This window comes from Chiloscyllium plagiosum, chromosome 17 (genome assembly GCF_004010195.1).
Source record: "Chiloscyllium plagiosum isolate BGI_BamShark_2017 chromosome 17, ASM401019v2, whole genome shotgun sequence".
Lineage (NCBI taxonomy): Eukaryota > Metazoa > Chordata > Chondrichthyes > Orectolobiformes > Hemiscylliidae > Chiloscyllium > Chiloscyllium plagiosum.
In genome coordinates this window covers 55,123,836-55,145,789 of record NC_057726.1, presented here as the reverse complement: position 1 = coordinate 55,145,789, position 21,954 = coordinate 55,123,836, and the positions used below count along the sequence as shown (strand labels likewise).

Genomic DNA, 21,954 nt, shown 5'->3' with positions numbered 1-21,954 from the left:
GAGGTTTACAAAATTATGAGGGGCATGGATAGAATAAATAGACAAAGTCATTTCCCTGGGGTCAGGGAGTCCAGAACTAGAGGGCATAGGTTTAGGGTGATAGGGGAAAGATATAAAAGAGACCTAAGGGGCAACTTTTTCACGCAGAGGGTGGTACGTGTATGGAATGAGCTGCCATAGGATGTGGTGGAGGCTGGTACAATTGAAACATTTAAGAGGCATTTGGATGGGTATATGAATAGGTAGGGTTTGGAGGGATATGGGCCGGGTGCTGGCAGGTGGGACTAGATTGGATTGGGATGTCTGGTCAGCATGGACGGGTAGGACCAAAGGGTCTGGTTCCATTCTGTACATCTCTATGACTCTATGACTAATGTGCCACACTAGGCAAACAAATGGCTGCTTATTAACAACAACGCATGAATCAAGAACTCAAAGAGCCCACAAAAGACATGTTGCTTTTGTTTGAAGGATAAGTTGGTTACTAGCCTTTTGCATCAAGTTATTTTATAAATAAATAGCTTAACTTGGGCTAAATGACACAGTTTAAAATAAAATGCAAAATCTATGGTTCAGCACATGCTAAAGAGTTTACAATGAGAACCAAGTAAACGTTCATGTACATCATCAGCACCAAAGATTAAACTTGATTTCCCTTGGTCCTCTTACTCTGAGTCTATACAGTTAAATAATATATTCTGTTCATCATCCTTAAGTTATTAAATTCTTCACAAATCAACACCATTAATATATCATTAAATTAACCAATACAATAAAATGTATTGCCGAGATTGTCTGTACCACTGAAGATTTTGAAAAGGTTCTATGTTAGCTATCTAAATATAGCAGGTCCTCAACAGGCTTAACACTCAACCACAGGCAGCTCAAGTAAACAACATATCAAATTCAGAATATTAGGGTTGTTCGTTTTAATTTAAAGAATGTATGCTTTGCTGAAAATATAATTTCTGCTTATTTCCTCAGGGAAATTTATTAAAAACTGTTCAAACCTTGTTTCTTCACTGCTCATAAGCCTTTTGAAGTCAAGGTCAGTAAACTGGCCACCTTCCATCCAAATGAATCTATCCATCTTTTTGATATGATGTATTATGCTTTGAAAGTGTAAGAGATCCTCCAAGCAGTCAGATCGCAGAACAAGAGAATAGTGGCACTTCAACCACCTGATGCAAAAAGGAGTTTCTTTCTTTCCTGATAAAATGACCAGTGAGCACTTCCCCAGTCTCTCTGCTTCAAGAAGGACACACATTAATCAGCATTGATTGGCTGGTTCACTATGGATCTTCAGGTATCTGGTTTGCTGCATATACAGTAGGTTTTGCTATGGACATGATGAAACAGAGGGGAAAATCACAGAAACGAGTGAGGACACAGCAGGAAAGTGGGAGGAAAAGATGAAAATCAAAGAGAAAGGAACAGTGCAGATGTAAGAAGAGGAAAAGTGTAGATCGATGAAAATGAAACAAGCAAAACAGAACTTGGGGAACCGAATTGGTGGGATAACATAAGAGAACCAGTGCATGCATAGAAGAAGTAGACAAAGTATACAACAGGTCCAACACAAAGAAAGAAAATATTCCAGAGAAAGAGGGAGTCTATTCCAAAACACTCGAGACAGAGGGAAGAGAGTGAGAAAAAGTGACACAGGATAAATTCAGCAACAAAGATTTGAATGCTCTCTGTGGCTTAATGGCTTCTTAGATAAATAAGAGGGAAAAAAGTGGAAGTCCAATGAAATAAAAAAAAACAAATGTATATTGAGAGAAAACATGAAACAAAGGGCTTACCTGAAGTGCAAAGCAGAGAGAAAAGACAATAAAAGAATGTCAAAGAGAGAGAGTATATACAAGCGAAGAAAATTGATGTAAGCAATGAGATGATGAAATTCAGAAAGTGTGACTTGAATAAACTACATCAGAGAAGCACAACTAGTAAACTGTTGGAGTACTGTATTCCCTCATTACATGGTACTTGCCGAATTTACTGTTTTAACTTATTAAAATAACAACTCAATTTTACTGATGAAGCTAGAACATAATTATCATTGGCAAAGCAAACTTTGAAAGAAAAATGAAAGGGAGATACTGTCTTTGGAGTCAAACATCCAGAAGGAAAATATATGTTAAAGTCATCTATCATTGAATTGGATCTATGACAGAGTTTTAAGCTTTATGATGAAATCAGACACTAAGTTCCTACATCATTGCAATCAAGATTCAACTGGGGTCCAACAAAAGGATATTCTATATTCTTTCAACTCTTTATCATCTTCATCCCTACGTTGCTTCTCTAAGAGCACCTGTTGCCTGGCAACTTCATCAAGGTAGTTTGTTTCCTCCTCATCTAGGCCTCTTACCATATTTTCTGTAAAAAAAAATTAAAACGTGTTAATTTAACATAAAATCAACTTGTAGTTTCTTCTGATGGCTTATTCACAAATTATTCCACAGACACAATAAACAGAGACGCTTTTAGAAGATAAGCTTAATTTGATCAGCTCTTTTTCTTTGGCCCATACAAGGAAGTAAATACAGGAAAATATAAATAACTTTCATAATATGCACTGAATATGTATGCATACACACACATTACAAAAAAATAAAATAACATAAAAGTTACTGAATGTTTCAGCAACCTCTCTCAGAAGAAACACAATCATCAAAATGAATCTGCTTCCCCCATCTCAATGCTGATATTCACTAGTCACAGTGCAGTCATGGGAGTATATTCAGATATGACTTTGAAAGATCCTTCATTGTATTCTACTTCTCACAACAGCCATTTTAACAAATCCTAGAAGCAAAAGTACTTCTTATTCAACTGGAGAGGTAATATTTCCATGGATTTAAAAGGCATCTGGATGGGTGTATGAATAGGAAGGGTTTGGAGTGTTATGGGCGAGGTGCTGGCAGGAGGGACTAGATTGGGTTGGGATATCTGGTCGGCATGGATGAGTTGGACCGAAGGGTCTGTTTCCGTGCTGTACATCTCTATGACTCTAAGTCAGTTCAATTTGGAGTCATATAGTAATAATCAAATGCGCTCCAAGATTCAGCAAATGAAATTGCATTTGACGCTGAAACAAAGCTGCTGAGGTCAGGCTTCATCATGATGAGGGATACCAGTAAATTACATGCACTAACTGGAAAGAAAGCACTGAAGTAATTTGATGCAGATTGTAAATGCATTTCAACACTCATCCTCAGTATAGTAATTTTTCAACATTCGAAGTATAATTACTTAACTTGGATATTCAGCATGCAGGGAAGGCTTCTGTAACATCTTAACCACTTTTTTTTTCACCCACAATGTACTCAGAGTGTTCTACTATTCTATAATTTCAATATTTTTGAATCCATGTTTGATGTTGACTCTCGTAATTCACATAGTCTTGGTACCGAGCGTTTATTGAGATGTGCCATACATGGTAGCTGAACAAAGTAATAGAATCAGAAACCAAGTAATTGAATTTATGAAGCTTCTTTAATGCAATAAAACATCCCAAGATGCTTCAAACCAGGAATACAGGAAACAGAAGGGTCTGCCATTTGAGATCATGACTGATCTTCTGTCTGAATGCTATTTTCCTTCACCATGTCTCCACATGAAAAATTATATTGATTTTTGTCTTGATCATACTCAATGAATGAGCTTTGGGGTAAAGAATTTCAAAGATTCCTCAATCAACAAGTGAATAAATTCTAACTTGTTTCGCAGTCCTGAATGGCCTATTCCTTATTCTGAGACGGTGTACCCTGGATTTTGAACTTTTTTTTAAATGTCACACACTTTGAAAAAGAGTTTGCAGTCACTAGTAGAGTTTACAAAAAATCCTCTGCTGTACTGCTTTAATTGGCAGGCATATTTTGTTAAGGAAAAAACACCTGGCTATGCAGTTTCGCAAGCACCCATTGGTGACATTTCCCCATGAGTGTGTGGCTGAGTTTCAAACCAATGATCTTTCTCAGAGAGTTCTGACTGCACAACTTGACTGAAAGTTTGAAGAGGCTACTAAAAAATTTACTATCTTTGATGTGAGATACGAACAGACGGTTGTTTCATAGTGTTTGAGAATACCAATAATGAATCTTAATGGGTTTGAATGGGTTTTATGAATGGGAACTTTTTCTCAAAAATACTGACAAAACTTGACAAGGTACAAACTACAAAATTGTTGAAGAATCTCAATAACAGTACCGTTTCAGGTTAAGGGTTCAATCATTATGGTCTTGAGATGAAAAATTTCTTCATTCAATGGCTTGTGCATCTTTGGAACTTTCTACGCCAGAGGGTTGCAAATATTTCATGATTAAGTATATTCAGTGCTGAGATTGATAGATTTTTGGTTGCTCAAGGAATGAAGGGATATGGGGAACAAGTAGGTTACATGAAGTTGAGGCAGAAGTTTAGCTGTATCAGATTGAATGGCAGAGCAGGCTGAAGGGGTCATATGATTTACACCAGCTCCAATTTCTTATGTTCTTATGCGCCAGTTATTTTGAGGGTTGGGTTACAGAAATCGCTATACTTAACATTTTTAAGCACAGGTCTCAATGAATCAATATGAAGGCATCATCTTACTGAATTTAAACTGCTCCTCGAATTCAGCTTGTTTCTTATCTTTCTGCTCTTGAAGCCTTTCATACAATGATCGAGGATCATAGACCTGCTCTGGACATTCTGCAAAAGAATAAATGGAACATGTATGACCACAGATAGTGCCGTGAGCTTGTTAACATTTTCCAATATATCTAGTTATGTTGCAATTGTTTGTGTACTAAAATTAAAATAATTCAGCTTTCATGCATTGTCCAAGGAGGAAAAAATGGTAGTGTCAATGGACTAGTAATCCGCACACCCAGGTTAATGTTCTGAGAATTTGGGTTCATGATGGTGAAATGTGAATTCAATTTAAAAACCTGGAATTTTAAAAATGACCACTTTAAGTATTGCTAAAAAAAAATCTGGTTCATTAAGGTCCTTTAGGGAAGGAAATCTGCTGTCCTTACCTGATCTGGTCTACACGCAACTCCATTCTCACAGCAATGTGGTTGACGTCCAACTGCCCTCTGGGAAATTAGAGATGGGCAATAAATGATGGCCTAGCCAACGATGCCAACATCCCATGAATTGTTTTTTTTAAATTTTGTAAATTCTAGTCCGCATTATATAAAACAAAACATATCATACAATATCGTCGATTCTGAGAATTTGCGGATCTTGGGCTGGATTTAGCATTCACTGACCAAGCAATCACAATCTGGATTTCCATGACAAGATTTCTTTTGTTCCTGAAAAATCTAGTTGTTTCTGGCACCAAGTCAAAGAGGCCTTGACTAATCTAGCAGCTGTGATGTCATTAGCCAATTGTATTGAACCAATGGCACAGACAGCAAACCGGGAAGTAAAATGCCCTGATTGTTCTTTGCTTTTAATTAGATTTTACCAAGAATGGTATAAACAGTTGAGGCATACACACAGCATTAATATAAAAGATATTTTTAAAGATTGTATATGAAACTTCATTTTAAAAATCTGGAATCCCTTAAATGAAAGCATTTATCACCAAACCTCCATAAAATTAACTTTTGAGCACATTGAGGAATTTAACAGTATTTGTGAACTCAGTATCCATTAAAATCTCAATTACACTTGGTTTTACATGATATACCTTTTCCTTCTGAATGCAAAAGGTAGACGTTCTCATCAGTTCTTAGATTTCCATTTAATTGCAGTTGGCAGTGCCTCAATAGTGCACCCTCTGGAAAAATGCAGTCACTAATAGCACTTTCTGATTTTCCGAGCTTATTTGCACATGCCATATCCGAACATTGCTTTCAGTTTCAAAAACGTAATGACAGCACAAACACAGCCAATTTTAATGCCACTACTGGCACAAAATCCAGGCCTTCACTTCACACAGTAAATTGGATGCCATTGACTACTGCCAAGAGGTTGAGCTCCAATCCCCAGACATCCCCTGAAAAAAGGTTAGTTGGTCAAATTGCACCTGTGCACAGCTGGACAAGTTTCCCACAGATTATCAGGCAGATGGTGCTTACTCAGTAACAACATTTGATACAGTATAAATGCAGTACAATTTTGAAAAAAAACAAGGCTACTAACCAAAAGGACTAACAAAGTAATTCCTTTTACCTTTCTAAGTATCAGTTCAGCTCAGATCATTGCACTCTTAGGATTTGAATGTGAACTTTCAACAAGGCTTCAGTGCAGTGCTAAAAGGAGTTTCAGTCAGTGTATTTTGGCTGACATATTAAAACAAAGGCCCATTTATCTGTTGAAATGGATGCAGGTTCCTGTGCCCGTAATCAAATTTTAATAGAAAGTTATGTGAGTGCCCTGGACAACATTCCTCTTTTCAGCTTAAAAAAAATCATCTGGTTACGCACTCATTTCTATTAAGGATCCTGTGCACAAATTAGCTGTCATTTCTTCCCTACATCACAGCGACTGCACTTCATGTTGAGAATGTGATATAACGCTGCATAAATGCAAATTTTGTCTGAAGGTAATTTTGAAAAGAAGAAGAATTCATTAATCATAAATCTATAAGTGGAATGTCAAAAACAACACAGATAGATTTGTCGAAGAAAGGCAAATTTAAATGGAGAAAATACTGCATCTCAATCATGCCCTTGTAGTTTTATCCTGTTAATACACAATGTGTTAGGTATTGCTCTCAGTTTTTCGTTTGCTTGAATTATTCTATTTACACAACATTAATTTGCATTGTCTGTCCTAGAATACCAGTTTAAGATGGTTATGTTTATTTTGAAGCCCATTTTTCTTCAAAATTTGCTCCAGATGACCATTATCCATTGTAAGTGATCCATCATCAAAGAGTACAACTGGCTAATATTTTATGATCAAACATTATTGCTGCTACAAAACCATCTTCAAACAATAAATGGAAAAGTTGCTTTATACTGTCAATTGAAACTCATTCAATTACCAATTTGCAAGGTTCCCTAATCAAAAAATTAAATTAAACACCACACACAGACTTTGTGACCTCAAAAGTGATAAAAATTCTACTTTAGTAGCAGAATTATACATTGTACATTACAGGACACAAATCTCCTGCCCCTTAAACACTATTGTGCTCTGATATGGCCAACTAGAAATACAAGTAGTGGTGGAAGAACCCAGCAAGTATACTGAAAGTTGTCATAAAATTGCTATCTTGATTTCCATATCGACACAAGCAGAACTTATTTCAGTGGAATTCCCATCCAAGCAAATTTGGAATTTTATTTCACAGGACCCCACCATCCACCAAACATTTGCAAATGATGAAGAAACAGAAATTCTTGCTTTCCATTGCCTGAAACTCAACTAAGGTGCAATCAGAATGCCTGAGATAAAGACTAGAAATTGCACATCCTTTCCTGGGTTTTACAAGAAGCAATAAGCGTTAGAACTGATTGGCGCATTTTGTTTTCTGTAACTTTTCAGTAATACTATTTTATTCGTCATTATTAATTATCTTTTGACACAGATTTGGTCACCTTACCCATCTTTCATGATACTCATGCACTGTGTTCAGTGTGCACTGTTCGTTATAAATCCTTAAGTTGCATTATGCGAGACAAGTAAGTGGTAGTCAGTACACATGCTGAGATGGTCACCTTCTGAATGTGAGAATTTAGGAGGAACTGTCATTCCCTTCCACTTGACCAATTATCCCAATGGGACTCCCTTTATTGCTGCTGCATGATTGCACTGAGTGAGGCTGTGAGGTCCCTCATTGAGAGGTTCTGATTGACCGACATTTCTCCAGTTTCTAGTGGAGGTTGAACATCACCTATCCAGAGTACTATAAGCTTCACAGACTGGGCATCTTTGACCATCAATAATAGCAATGGTATTATTTCTAGTGGAGGTTGAACATCACCTATCCAGAGTACTATAAGCTTCACAGACTGGGCATCTTTGACCACCAATAATAGCAATGGTGCTAAATAATATTTCACAATGGATTCTCATCTCTAGGAACAGGCCTGGGGCGAGAAGATTGCAAATCTAGTTAAGGTCGTTGCCTTGTCCCAGTGGATGAATAGAGAATCAAAATCCCTCCCCAAGAGACCTCATTTTGGCACATTCCTCCCAGTACTGGAATTGATGTAAGGGATTGCAGTATATGCAGTAATGGCGGCAGCGTCCTGGCCATCCTGGTGATTGGATGTGGCAGCGCCAGCAATGACACGGTACCTTCCAGCATTTGGGGGCAGCAGTGGCAGCAAACTCCCTCTTGCAATCGGAGGCAGCAACAGCAACAATAACGCAGCTCCTCTCAGCAATCAATATGAGACTCACAGGCTGACCAAAACTTTAGGCCGTGGCTAGGCCCAGGTGCCTGCATTGGTGGCTGAGTGTTCCAAACACTTGTATTAAGATAATACTTTAGAATTTGAGATGTGGATGTTTTCTTACCTTTTGACACTTTTTTAAGAAAAAAATTCTTATATTCTGGTTTTGTGAGCAAAGTGACTGAGGAGTGACATTATAGAGGTTTATAAAATCATGAGGGGCATGGATAGGGTAAATGAACAATGCCTTTTCCTTGGGGTGGGGAGAATCCAGAACTAGGTTTCAGGTGAGAGGGAAAAGACTTAAAAAGAACCTAAGGGGTAACTTTTTCATGCAGAGGGTGGTACATGTATGGAATGAGCTGCCAGAGGAAATGGCGGAGGCTGGTACAACATTTAAAAGGCATCTGGATGGGAATATGAACAGGAAGGGTTTAAAAGGGATATGGTTCAAATGCTGGCAAATGGGACTAGATTAATTTAGGATATCTGATCGGCGTGGACGAGTTGGACCAAAAGGTCTGTTCTGTGCTGTACATCTCTATGATTCTACGACTCTGGAGAATGTACACTTTTTCACTGTCCTCATGTTTCCCTATACTTAAGTGTACATGAGAACACAATCTAATTCTGATACGTTTGGAAAATGTCCTTCCTAGCTCTTCCTCCACAGGAAGGTTTTGCTAAAACCATTCAAGACGCTAGTTAGGCCACAGCTGGAAAACGGAGTTTTCTAAGAAAGGTATACTGGCATTGGAGGCAGTCCAGAGAAGATTCACTAAGCTGATACTGGATACGCAGGGACTGTGTTATGGGGTGATATTAAGCGGGTTGTGCCTGTACTCATTGATGTTTAGAAGAATGACATGCAACCTTATTGAAACAACAAGATTCTTAGGGTCTTTGACAGAGTAGAACAGAAAGGTTGTTTCCCCTTGTGGGAGAGTCTAGCCCCAGAGGGCATAATCTTAGAATAGGGATTCGCCCATATAAGACGGAGGTGAGAAGGAATTTCTTCTCTCAGAGGGTAGTCAATCTCAGAATTCTTTACCGTAGAGAGCTGTTATGGCTGGATTGTTAAAATAGACCAAAATAGACACATTTTTAAATCAGTAAGCGAATCAAGGATTATGGGAAAAGGCAGGAAAATTGAACTGAGGATTAACAGATCAACCATGATCTCACCAAATGGGCACAGCAGACTTAACAGCTAAATGGCCTACTTATGCACATACAGCCTATAGTCTTATACAGAGCGGTGGGGCCTCAAGTCATCTCTTTTCACTAATCTGGTAGACTTTACTGCCTGCTCTCAGATCTGACCACCTTGTCTCACAGCTGAACAGTTTTGTATGCACAGTGCAACACAACTGGTTACAATGCATACAATGGCTACAGTAAATGTATGCAACATACAAGAACACAAATGATGCTCAAAGATTTAACTTCGCATTACGTATTAGAGATTTTTTTTTAAACCACTTGTTTGCAAACTCTACTTGATTAAAAAATTGCAAAAATACATTACACCCCGAAGTATCTTAGCACAGGTTGCATAGCAATTGATAAAACGTACAAGTAAAAATAATGTTGAGTCTGTCATGAATATTTCTCAGATTCAGCAGGGCTGAGTACACCTGTCAATGATTTCCTATGTGTAAAATTCATCTGAAAATCTGTTTGGATAAATGAGGGAAAAAAATACTTGTTGAGCTATTTCTTCCTCCACCATTAGTCTGATACAACAAATAGAACGGAAGAGATATGCAAGTAAATTACATCTACTCTCCACAGTGAAAGATTATGGAACCATTCACACTTCAATCTTTGAAGAGATACCACTATTCTAAAACCTACAGAATGCACCTGAATAGAACAGTACAGTTTGTATATCCATTAAGCATATTCACTTAGCAGGCAATAACAAAACAATGCTCTCCTGAACTGAGCCACATACTACTTACTTTTAACTGGTTATATTCAATATTTCAAATCAACCTCCTATCAGAATGAACAGCCAACTGAACATTCCAAAATCTTTATTTAACAACATAACCCAGCATTTAGTGCTTATATTACAAATTGATACAGAATGTGCCTCCTTCCAGCGTAAGCAATGTCTTGAGAGAGGTTATTAAAAATAGCTGGAAATTGTCCCGAGATCAATGATTCATGCTCTAATAAACAGGTTAGATAAGTTAACTCTACAAGACCAAACAGTTTTCTGAAGTACAAACTATTTTTGACAGCAGATTAACAAAAAAAAACAGGAATATACACAGCTTAGGGGAAGTCGTGGTAATGTTGCTGGACTAGTAAATCAAAACCTGAGCTTATGTAGTTTGAAACCCAACATCAACAGCTAGCGAGAAAAGGTTTTATTAGTTAGTTCTGCTTGGCAACCTTTAATGGTAATTTTTATTGCTTATTTAAATTATGAATTTATTGCTTTGGATGTTTTTTCACTAAAATTCAAATTTTCCAATGTGTAAAATCATAACTTGCTGATAGTTGCTCACTGCCCCAGCAACTACCCCAAAAATGACAGGAAAATTAATATTACTCTCTCCTCATGCAAAAAGGATGGACAACCCTAATGCACAAAGAACAGGCAAGTTGTTCCCGTGTCTTGAATAATATTTATCCTTCAACAAGCATGTGTAAAACTGATTATCTATTCATTTATCTTATTGTTATTTTGGTGACTTGCAAAATTGTTTTCCACGTTATCCTTTGTAACAATAGCCAACTATAGTTCACTATCTGTGAAGCATCTTAGGATGTTGTAAGGTTGTGGCCAATACTATATTAATTATCTTTATTTGTACACAGTTAAAAATAGAGTCTCAAGTACAAACATATTGCATGGTTTAATCAAGGTCCTTTTAACCTTTACTTCTTAGAATATTTCCAATGTTTCTGGGCTAATTACAAAAAGGTAACCTGGATAAAATGAAAGAGACAGGTGACACAAAAACTTGGTACAAAACAGAAAACAGGTCACCTCTTCAACATATTGGTTAAGCAATGGTGCATATGTAGTAACCTGCTGTAAAAAGAACAGTTGATAAACACCCATGAAAATGTGTGAGATTAAAGAATTATCAAATGCAGCTTATCAAATATGTTGGCTTCTGCAAAGTCACCACTTTTATGGAAGAGAGATCGTTCTATCCAATCTCAATGAAATACTTACCTAAGGTAACACAATTTACCTAAGATTTTTAAGGAATTGCCTGATCATGGGCATGCTTTTGATCAGACTGCAAGTTCCAAAACTGGATCCAACCATGCCACTGATTATTCATTGGTCAGTAACTGCTTGTTTACATGTAAAAGCTATAAAAGCACAAACAATCTTGCTAAATGTTAAAAGAAATGGAAAGATAGTTATTATTGTGTTGTGGGAGGACACAGCAAATTTCACATAGACATTACGTTCAACTGCTCAACTCAATTTACTGGAAGCTGCACTATAAATAAATGTGCAGCATGAGAAACTTTGGATAAACATCCCCCTCACCAAAAGGAATTGCATCACTGAAATCCCATCAACTTTCTTGTGTACGGTATTTTGTAACCAAGCATTTTGCTGAACAAGTAAGGGATATCAAATGGGTTTGGCTTGCTGTGTTAATGTAGTGCCATATGATGACAATGTTGTGGACTTGTTAAACATTACAGCAAAATAGAGGTTTACTGAATTTGGAATGGAAAAGCTTTAATAAGATGGTATTTAAAAAACACCTTTTGGACAACAGTATTTCCTGTCTTCACTGGCTGAGAATTCTACAACAAATAACTCACCTTCTCATTTCCCAAATCCTGCCCCCTATCTACTCAGGTCTGTAATAGAATATTCTTCACTTAGCTGAGTGAATGGAGCTCCAAAAACACATAAGTTTGACACCATCCAAAACAAAGCAGCCTGTTTGATCATCACTCCATTCTTCACCATAAATGTTTGCTCTCTCTTTATCACGGACATAGTGGCAGCAGTGTGCACCTTTACAAGATGTAGGGCAGCAACACACCAGTGCTCCTTCAATTGTACCTTCAAACCAGTGAGTTCCACCCTTGAGATGAACAAAAGCAGGAGATACATGAAAAACTATCATCTGCAAATTCCCACTCCAGTCCTGCACCATCCTGGAACTACATTGTCTTTCCTTCAATAATCACTGAGTGGAAGCCCTAATAGCACTACAGGTTAGGGTTAGGGAACCAACACAATGGTTCTAAACAATTGTTCGCCACTGTCTTCTCAACAGCAATTAGGAATGGGCAATAACTTCTGGCACTGACAATGTTCGCAATCTGAGAATCAAGTCAAAAAACTTCAGTTACAGATATAATAGGTCCATGATGTTCTATATCACCTTCTCAATAAGATCGCACCAGAAATTTGTGGACTACAAACAGACAGGTTCAAAGCTCGACTCTCTCAGCATCTCAAGGCAATACATCTTGTATGCCGCAGGAGATTAAAAAAATGAAAAGTGCTGGAGAATCTCAACAGGTCTGACAGCACCTGTGGAGAGAAAAGCAGAATTAATGCTTCAAGTCTAATATGACTTCTTCAGAACGAAATGGAACTGGCAAATTGTTGTTTTTACATTGTTGACGGAGTGGGAGCAAATAGGACAGATGGTGAGGGTGTTCAAAGTAGAAGACAAAGGGTGTTAATGATGGTAAAGGAAAGATAAATATGTAAAACACGTGTAAATGTTAGCTGTGATAAGGAAAAATGCATCCATTCAAAACCAACAAGGCACAAACAAAAAGCAGGACAAATCCAAACTGGCCAGCTCCCATTCCATCAATCTATTCCCAGTCATATGTAAAGTGGTGCAAGGGATCAAAGCTCTATCAAGGGGCACTTGCTATAATCAACTCAGCCACACTCAGTTGTGTTCTGCCAGGGCTATCCGGCCTGTAGCCTTAGTGCAAACACATTCAAGAAAAGATCTGAATTCCAAAGGCAAGGTGGAAGTGACAATCTTCAAGTCGATGCAACATTTGAAAGTGTGGCATTAAGGAGCCCTAGCAAAACTGAAACCAATGAAAATTGCTTCATTTATTAGCTGATGTCATACCTAGCACAAATGAAGATTATTGTCATTATTGGAAGCTAATCACATGGACCAGGACATTGCTGAGGGAGATCCTCAGGGTAGATCACAAGGTTCAGGTATATTCAAATGTTCAAGAAAGCTTATACAATGACCTTCCCTCCATCACAGGGTTATAATGGGTATTTCCAATGACAAATGCACAATATTCAGATACTAAAGTAGTCCATACCTCTGAAAAACAAGATTTACACAATTTTCAGACTTTGTTTTTTAAGTGGCAAAGAAGAGTCATGCCACATCAGCATCAGGTAACAAGTACTGTCATCAACAGAGAATTAACCTCTCTCCTTTACATTCAATAACATTACCACTGCTGAATTTCCATTATCAAAACCCTGGGCACTTATCGTTAACCAGAAACTGAACTAGGTGAGCCACATTAATACTGTTGCTGGAAGAGCCAGTCCAGAGTCCTATGTCTACAAGTCACAAGGCAGGAGTGTGTTGGAATAGTTCTCACCTGTTTCCATGCATCTAGCTCCAACAAAACTCAAGTAGTCCACATCATTCAGGACCAAGCAGTCCACACTCAATTGTCAAACCATCCACCACCTTAAAAATCCACTCCCTTCAACACCTACAGACAGTGCCAGTAGCATATACAGAGGAACCTCGATTATCCAAAGGACATGCGCGGGCAGTATTTTGCTCGGTTAATTGAATTCCGGAAAATCAAATGCCAGATAGCATAGTTTAGCCAAGCATCGGCACTTTGCGATCTTGCCAGATAATCCGATATTTGGATAATCGGGGTTCCTCTGTACTTTTATAAAATTTACACACCAACAGTTCACTAAATCTCTTTCGACAGCACCTTCCAACCTGCGACCTTGTACTATACTAAAGAATAAAGTCAGCAAATGCTTGTGAACACGACCGCCTGCAGGCTCCCCTCCAGGCTACACAACATTCTGACTTGAAATTGTATAGTCATCCCTTCATTGTGGGTGTTAATCCCAAAACTGCCTTCCGAATAGCACTACAGGTTTACTCACGCCTTAGATTGCTCAACTTCAAGAAAGTGGTTCACCACTATCTTGTCAAGGGCAATTAGGAATTGGCACTAAATGCTGACTTGGCCAGTGATTCCCACATTTCTTGAAAGAATAAATCCCCTCCTTAATCAGTCACTTCGAATTTCAGCTAACTGACACAATCTGTTTTCCTCAACCTTGAACATGTTGTGGATAGCTGTTGGCCCTAAATAAACTCTTCACACTGTTCACTGCAGGTTCTCACTGAAGGTCACTGCACCACAATCATTGGCAAGAGAGATGAATTCTAGGACTGACTGTGCTCAGATCACACCATTCAGTTGACAGTTTAGATGGTTTTTGGGAACCTGAAGCACATTATGAAGTTAGATAGCAGGTTGAAGAGTTTAGTCTCCTCCAACCAAACTGCAGGCAAAGTGAAGAGTCCCAGTGCATACAGGCTGGGGACAGAGTGAGGGGGTCCCAGTGCAAAAACGTTGAAGTAAACGTAATGAACTTCTCTGAACTGTTCAAACAGTCAAATCAACCAATGGGAGATATTCAGGAAGTGTTTAGTTCAATTCTAACAAGCTAGGCAGGATAAATGCAGCAGGAACATTCCTGATGGCAGGGGCCTCTAGAACCAGGGGTTGCAGTCTGGGGTAGGACTGAGATGAAAATATTCTTTACCCAGACAGTGGGTAAACTGTGGAATTCCCTGCCATAGAAAGCTGTTGAGAATGTTTTCAAGGAGTTAGGTATAGTACTTAGGGCGAAAGGATTCAAAGGGTTTTTGGGGAAAGAGGGAAGAGGATACTGAGTTGGATGATCAGCCATGATTACACTGGAAAATAAGACTGGAAGGGCTGAATGACCAACTCCTGCTCCTATTTTCTATGTTTCTATTCTAAAGTACACCCTGCTAAGTTATGCTGTAACAAAAGTAGAAACCAGTCTCTTTGTTCAGAATTGGCCATATGTCATTGAAGTGTTCATCAATCCACCATCTGGAAAATTGCAAAAATTCATACAAAAAGATATAGTACACTAACCAAGGTACAAAACTCAAACTTTCTATATTATGACTCTGGGCAAGCTATTGCAATGACTTTATATCAAACTATGAAGTTGAAGACTAATTGAGTGAAACGCCTAGGCCACATTATGGAAATATCAAATGGTTCCAAATATAGCCACAAAAAGAGGAAGAATTTTACAGTTTTTTTTTACTTGAACCTTCTAGTATGTGTCACATCAATATCCAGGAAAGTAACTTTTCCAAGTCAGTGAAGGTGATAAACTTGTGTCTTAAAGATAAACATATAAATGTACACAGCAGAGTCACAGATTTTTAAAAAAGTGGTCACTAACATCCAATACAGTAGCGCCTTGACATACGAACGACCCCGTTCACGAACACGATTGTGCGTAAAAGTTTGCTTCAACGTACGTACGAAATTCTAGGTACGAACGAAGGTACAAAGGCAAACAGCCCGTGTGCTACGCGCTTGTTGAACGCAAAAGTTCTCGGGCCCCGCGTGATCTCATTCAGTTCGTCTTTGGCGCGCGCGCTGTGAACAGCCATCCAAGCATTCTTACGCTATCCGAACAATGGGAAAAATTGATTCAGTTCGCAAACTTTTCGGTTCGCGAGCCGCGTCCCAGAACGGATTAAGTTCGTAAATCGAGGCGCTACTGTACTACAAAATTGAGGTTGCAACTCTTTCACTAGTTAGCAACATGAATTTTATACATTTGCTAAGCTCCCTAGGTGAGCTCCAAGGCATAATAGCTACAGCTCCCTAGATATTCACTCAATGCCCCTGTAATCTGCTGGATGCTGAAACAGGACTTATCAACAAATACGACTGATACATATGTACATCAACATGACAGATGTCTCCAGAAGCCGTCATTCACTCAATAGAGGGCTCCAGATGGACAATGTATGTGATCAACAGGATGGCAAAAGACAGGAGCCAATTAAACAGGGTTGCAACAAATAGACTTGTCCATCTGCAGTCAATTACTGCAATGACGGTAAAAGAATAATAGCATTGTACAACAAATGACAACTACCACTACATACATTGCAGTTCAGGAAATGAATTTGCATTGCTTTGCCATGTTGATGACCTCATTAAATATCCAACCAATTCAACTTTTTCAATTTATGTACTGTAGCTACCAATTTTCTTACACTACCAGTATTGTGATTTTATAAATAAACAAAATAATTAAAGTGGATGCATGACTGCACTCTTGCTATTTGGCTAATGGAAAATAAAGTTTGTTTTCTCTCCTTTCTCTCCATTTCATACAGCTACACAAATGTTTAAAAAAAAAGTCTAAATAATCAATCACAAGGGGTTTTTAAAAATAATTTCCAGGAATACGATTATATGAACTGCATCAAGTAGGCACAGTGTACATGAAGGACAAAATAAAAATGGCCTGCTTTTTGGTGTTCAAGTTAAAAAAAACTCTTACAAGTCACTGAAACGGAAAACATGAGTGTGTGTGTACGCGAAAAAGCAACATTGTTCAGAAGCCAAAAGGACATTTAATACCAAACCAAACCAATATAAATTATTCAACCAAATTAAACTACAGTGATCATTATTTGAGATATAATTCCACTTATAAATCAGAGAAGGTGAGTACACTTCACAACTACTGCTATTAGAAAAAGCATGCATAATAAGGCTCATCTGTCCTTTTATGTCATTGTAAAAGATCCCATGGCACAATTCAAAGATCAGAGCAGTTCCCCACATCATTTACTCCACCACTGGTTACAACTGATTATCTCATTGTTTTTGCTATTTGTGGGAGCTCACTGCGCACAAATTGTCTGTGGTGTACACAACAAGAGTGTCCATCATGCAATGTTCCTTCTAAGCTGCACGGCTGCATTCACTCACGTCAATAGGCACTTCTGCTTCTGGAGTTTGGAGGTGCACTCAGCAAAAAAATACTGAGAAAACATTGCTCATATGCTGAAAGTTCTGATGTCATGAAAGGAGTTATAGAAATGCTACAAAAACAAAGTTTTAAAAGCCTTTATTCAGTTATGATTTGTCGACAAAACCAGGAAATTCAGAAAAATCGGGATGGAAGGAACTGCAATATGCCTGGAAACTTACTTTATATATATGGTCTATTTTTTGTGCTGATTTTTCAAAATGTGTAAAATGTGATTTAAGAAAGCCTGGCACCATGGAGTTAGGGAAAGGAAAGAAAGATAAGAGTGGACTGAAGAGGGAGCTAGAAGAAAATAATTTTTAATATCTCCAAGTCCCTCTATCCTTAAGCCAGCCTTTTCAGTGACTTCGTCAGGCACAGGGTACAACTGAGAATCGATCCTATTGCTATGAGCTTGGAGTCACATATAGGCCAAGCCTTGTTAGCATATCAGATTTCCTTGCTTTAAAAGGATATCACTGAATCATGCAGTCATAAGAGTCAGACAGCACAGATATGTTTTTGCAAAAATAAAACAGTAGTTATGTGATCATTATTAGTAAAACAGGTTTATTTTCCTCTTTTAACTTCACAGTTTTTCTAACTTAGATTAGAAGGAAGGAAATTATGTAATTACTTAGTTAAACTATAATCCCCTTATAAATCCCCTCCTACACATGCAGTATATACAAACAATAAAATATAGGTTGTTTGGAGAGAGTAAAGTCTGGGGAGCAGTTCAATTGTTCTTGATCACAGAGTTGCTAAACCATTGAAAGGGCAGCTGTCATTGTCAATACAATTAAAATTGGGGTTGCTCAAGAGAGCAGAGTTGGAGGAATGCAGGTATCTCAAAAGATTGTGGAAATTGAGATTATAGAGAAACAGGAATGGGGCCACAGTCAGATTTGAAAAAAAAAGATTATTTTAAAATCAAAGCTTGTTTAACTGGAGCCAAGGTAGGCAACCAAGCATAGACTGAATTGAATCTGGTGCACATTAGGAAAGGCAGCAGAATTATGATTGACCTCAATATTAGACAGTCAACCATGGTTAGCCAAGAATAAGTTTGAATAGTCAAGCCTAGAGAGAACAAAGATATTTTCTGCTCCTTTGTGGTTAAGATTTATCTTCAATTCTTTTATGTTTTATTTACTTAACGTTGGAAAAGAAGCTGTGAAACATAACCGATTCGTTCACACAACTTCTTGTGACAGTATCCATCAGCCCACATCAACATTATAGCATTATTAACCACAGCTCTTCAGTTGCAATATATTGCAAACTGTCAAATACACATTTTTTTCCTGCATCCTACATAGTTTTAGTAACCCAGAAGAGTAGGGAACAGGGGCTACTATTTATCCTGGCACAGAATTAGAAAAACTGTATGAGACAATTACTCTTAAAACAGTGAACAGTCCATTTATAACTTTTGATGAATGTCATTACTGACATCATAAAAACATCATGGGTTCAAACCAATGATTTCTGAGAATGATGTTCTGTGAATGATAGCTGTTCACTTGCGAAGGCATGATTGTTACCTCCACCATAAACAACATAACCCACTTTCAAACAGCTCTCTTCTCAAACAACAAAGTTACTAGGTGTACAAAGCACAAGCAATGACATTACTCTTTCAGACATGACAGTACAGTGGTTACTGAACTAGTAATCTGGAATTCAAATCTCAAAGGGTAAATATATTGAGTTAGTTAACTAAATCTGAAATAAAAAAAACCCATGTCTGTAGGATTAAACTACTGTCTTAGAAACCTGTCTATTTTACTAATATCATTGAGGGAAGGAAACCAGCTGAGCTACATGATGCCAAACCCACAGCAGAGTAGTCGACTATAATTGCCCTGAGAAATGGCCAAATCAAGTTGTATTAAAGCAGATAAGAGAAAGCTATGATACAAGTAAAAGCAGATAGATGATTCAGACATGACAAATGTGCAGCTACTCTCAGTCAACCCTGCAATGTCCTCACTGATATCTGGGAATCTTGGCTAAAATTGGGAGAGCAGTTCAATAGACAAGTCAAATAGCAACCTGACAGTCATTTTCATAGAAGTAACATCTTTCAGCAACATCATTGTACCTGGGTTCCTTTCTCCATTTGAGCACTACTAGCAAACCCAGCAGATACTGCTAACTGCTGCATTCTTGAACCATCGCAGTCAGTGTCATGAAATTACACCCAAGATGTAAATGAAGTCAAGGGATTTGAACCAGAGACTGTGAACAACAGCCAGTTCCACGTCAAAATGTTGAGAGACTTACTGAGAGGAATTTGCAGGTGGTGTTTCCATGTATCTGTTGTCCCTGTTCTTCCAGTTATAGAGGTTATAGATTTGGAAACAGAGTCAGTAAGTTGCAGCAGTGGATCTTATAGATAGTATACACTGCAGCCATTGTGCACTGGTTGAGAAATTAGTGAATGATTAAGGTGATAGATGGGATGTTGATTAAGCAGGCTGCTTTGTCCTGGATGCTGTCAAACTCCAGTTTTGTTGGTATTGGACTGAACCAAGCAAGAGAAATAAATTCTTTCCTACTTCTGACATCTTTACCTTGTAAACAGTGGGCAGGGCTTGGGGACACAGGTGACTAAAATGATGCAGACTCCCAACTATGACCACTCTAGTAGCCAGAGTATTTATATGGCTGGTCCAGTTTAGTTTCTGGTCAATGGGAACCTCAAGAATGTTGATTGTGATTGATTCAGTGATAGTAATACCACTCAAAGGAGACGGAACTCTCTCATCTTGGGATGGTTTTGTGCCTGACATACTTCTGGTGTGAACGTAAACCTGCCACTTATCATCCCAAGCCTGAGAGTCATCCAGGTGAGGCATGACAACAGGAAAGACCCACCAGAGCGCTCAGCGTTATGGTGTACAGTAAGGAGGGAGAAGACTTAGAACTCCTTAAAATTCACTCTGGATATCAGTTTCATCACAACAGGTCAAACATGGGAAAAATAAACCTTCTTTTGAAAATTACCACCAGTTTCCCCCAGTTAGTGCCCATGATTAGGCAAGGTACGGACTTTTGGAATGAATTGCAGTCACCTGAATGAGGGTCAGGAATGGGAGTGTTGGTAGTGGAAAAGGGCACTTAGAAGGTCAGTGTGTATAGGGCAGCAAATTCTTCCTACCTGGAGAAAAGCAACTGATCTGTCAGCAGCATATAGGAGCTTATTTCAGAATTCTAGAAATGTTTCTTCAATTGCCCCCCACCCCCACCATTTCATAAATGCTGCCAGATCTGCTGAACATTTCCAGTATTTTCAGTGTTAATGAAAACGGAGCTGTTGGTTCCAGCAGATGATTGTCACTAACAGGCCAGAGAGAACTAGAATGCTTCGCCTGCTCCTTAAGCAAAACTTTAGCCTCACATCTGTCAAACACAGCTTCTCTTTATTGCTGTAATTGGCCAAATGCCCCAGCATCACCATCCCAATGGCCAAGCAGCTGAACTTCCACCCCAATCCACCATCATTCCCCTTCAGTGCCAGGCTCCAACAGTCTCCCAACCCAGGAATCTTTCCATCATTCTCTGCCAATTACTAGGCTTTGCCAAATGTTTGGTGGTGGACTTAGAGCACATTACTTAGAGTTTAGCACAGATCTTTCACACAACTGTAGCAATTTTGCAATCTTGGCTCACACAAGCATGGAAAGACCTCACGCCTTTGATCTCTCCTGATTACCATGGAGTGTCATCAGCCTTTCCCAGGTTCAGCCTCTTGCTGTTAGTCAGGTTGTCAATCTGGCTGGCTGCTAGTTGGGGGATGAAAGACAACAATATTGAAACTTTGCAGGAACATAGTGGCCCCGATCCCTCTTTGCAACAACTACCTGCCCATGAACATTGGAGCCAGTACGATGTCAGCTTTGTACTTAAAAATTCAGGAGTAACTCATGTGCTCCTCAGGGCATAGCTGGAAGCTAATACAAATCTGATTGACAGGGTAGCCACCAAACTTGGGGGTAATGCTGCATACATTAGTAAAAGAGGACTGATTGGTTTCACTTGCTGTTTGACTGCAACTTAAGAAAAACTGATGTTGCAAAGTAAATCACTAATAGTGCAGTTCAATTAGATGCCCAAACTGTAAATGCTTTTAAAATTATAAAATAAGAGGGACAGGAATGCATGTTGGAGGTTCCTGGTTACAGATGTTTCAGTAGGATTAGGGAGGGTGGTAAAAAAGGAGGGGGGGTGGCGTTGCTAATTAGAAATGGTATAACGGCTGCAGAAAGGCAGTTCGAGGGGGATCTGCCTTTAGAGGTAGTATGGGCTGAAGTCAGAAATAGGAAAGGTGCAGTCACCTTGTTGGGTGTTTACTATAGGCCCCCCAATAGCAGCAGAGATGTGGAGAAACAGATTGGGAAACAGATTTTGGAAAGGTGCAGAAGCCACAGGGTAGTAGTCATGGGCGATTTCAACTTCCCAAATATTGATTGGAAGCTCTTTAGATCAAGTAGATTGGACGGGGCAGTGTTTGTGCAGTGTGTCCAG

The 21,954-nt window shown here is 38.6% G+C and overlaps 1 protein-coding gene across 4 annotated transcripts in view; it reads right to left on the bottom strand.

Annotated features, from left to right (window-relative positions):
- The window catches only part of psme3ip1 (proteasome activator subunit 3 interacting protein 1), a 129,620-nt gene that overhangs the window by 40,673 nt on the left and 66,993 nt on the right, over positions 1-21,954 (bottom strand). For all 4 annotated transcript variants that reach the window (XM_043707147.1, XM_043707145.1, XM_043707148.1 and 1 more), the window contains exons 3-4: positions 4,600-4,698; positions 2,261-2,382 (exon numbers count right to left, since the gene is read on the bottom strand). In XM_043707147.1, the coding sequence (XP_043563082.1) occupies positions 2,261-2,382; positions 4,600-4,698 (221 nt within the window). The remainder of the gene's footprint in view (positions 1-2,260; positions 2,383-4,599; positions 4,699-21,954) is intronic.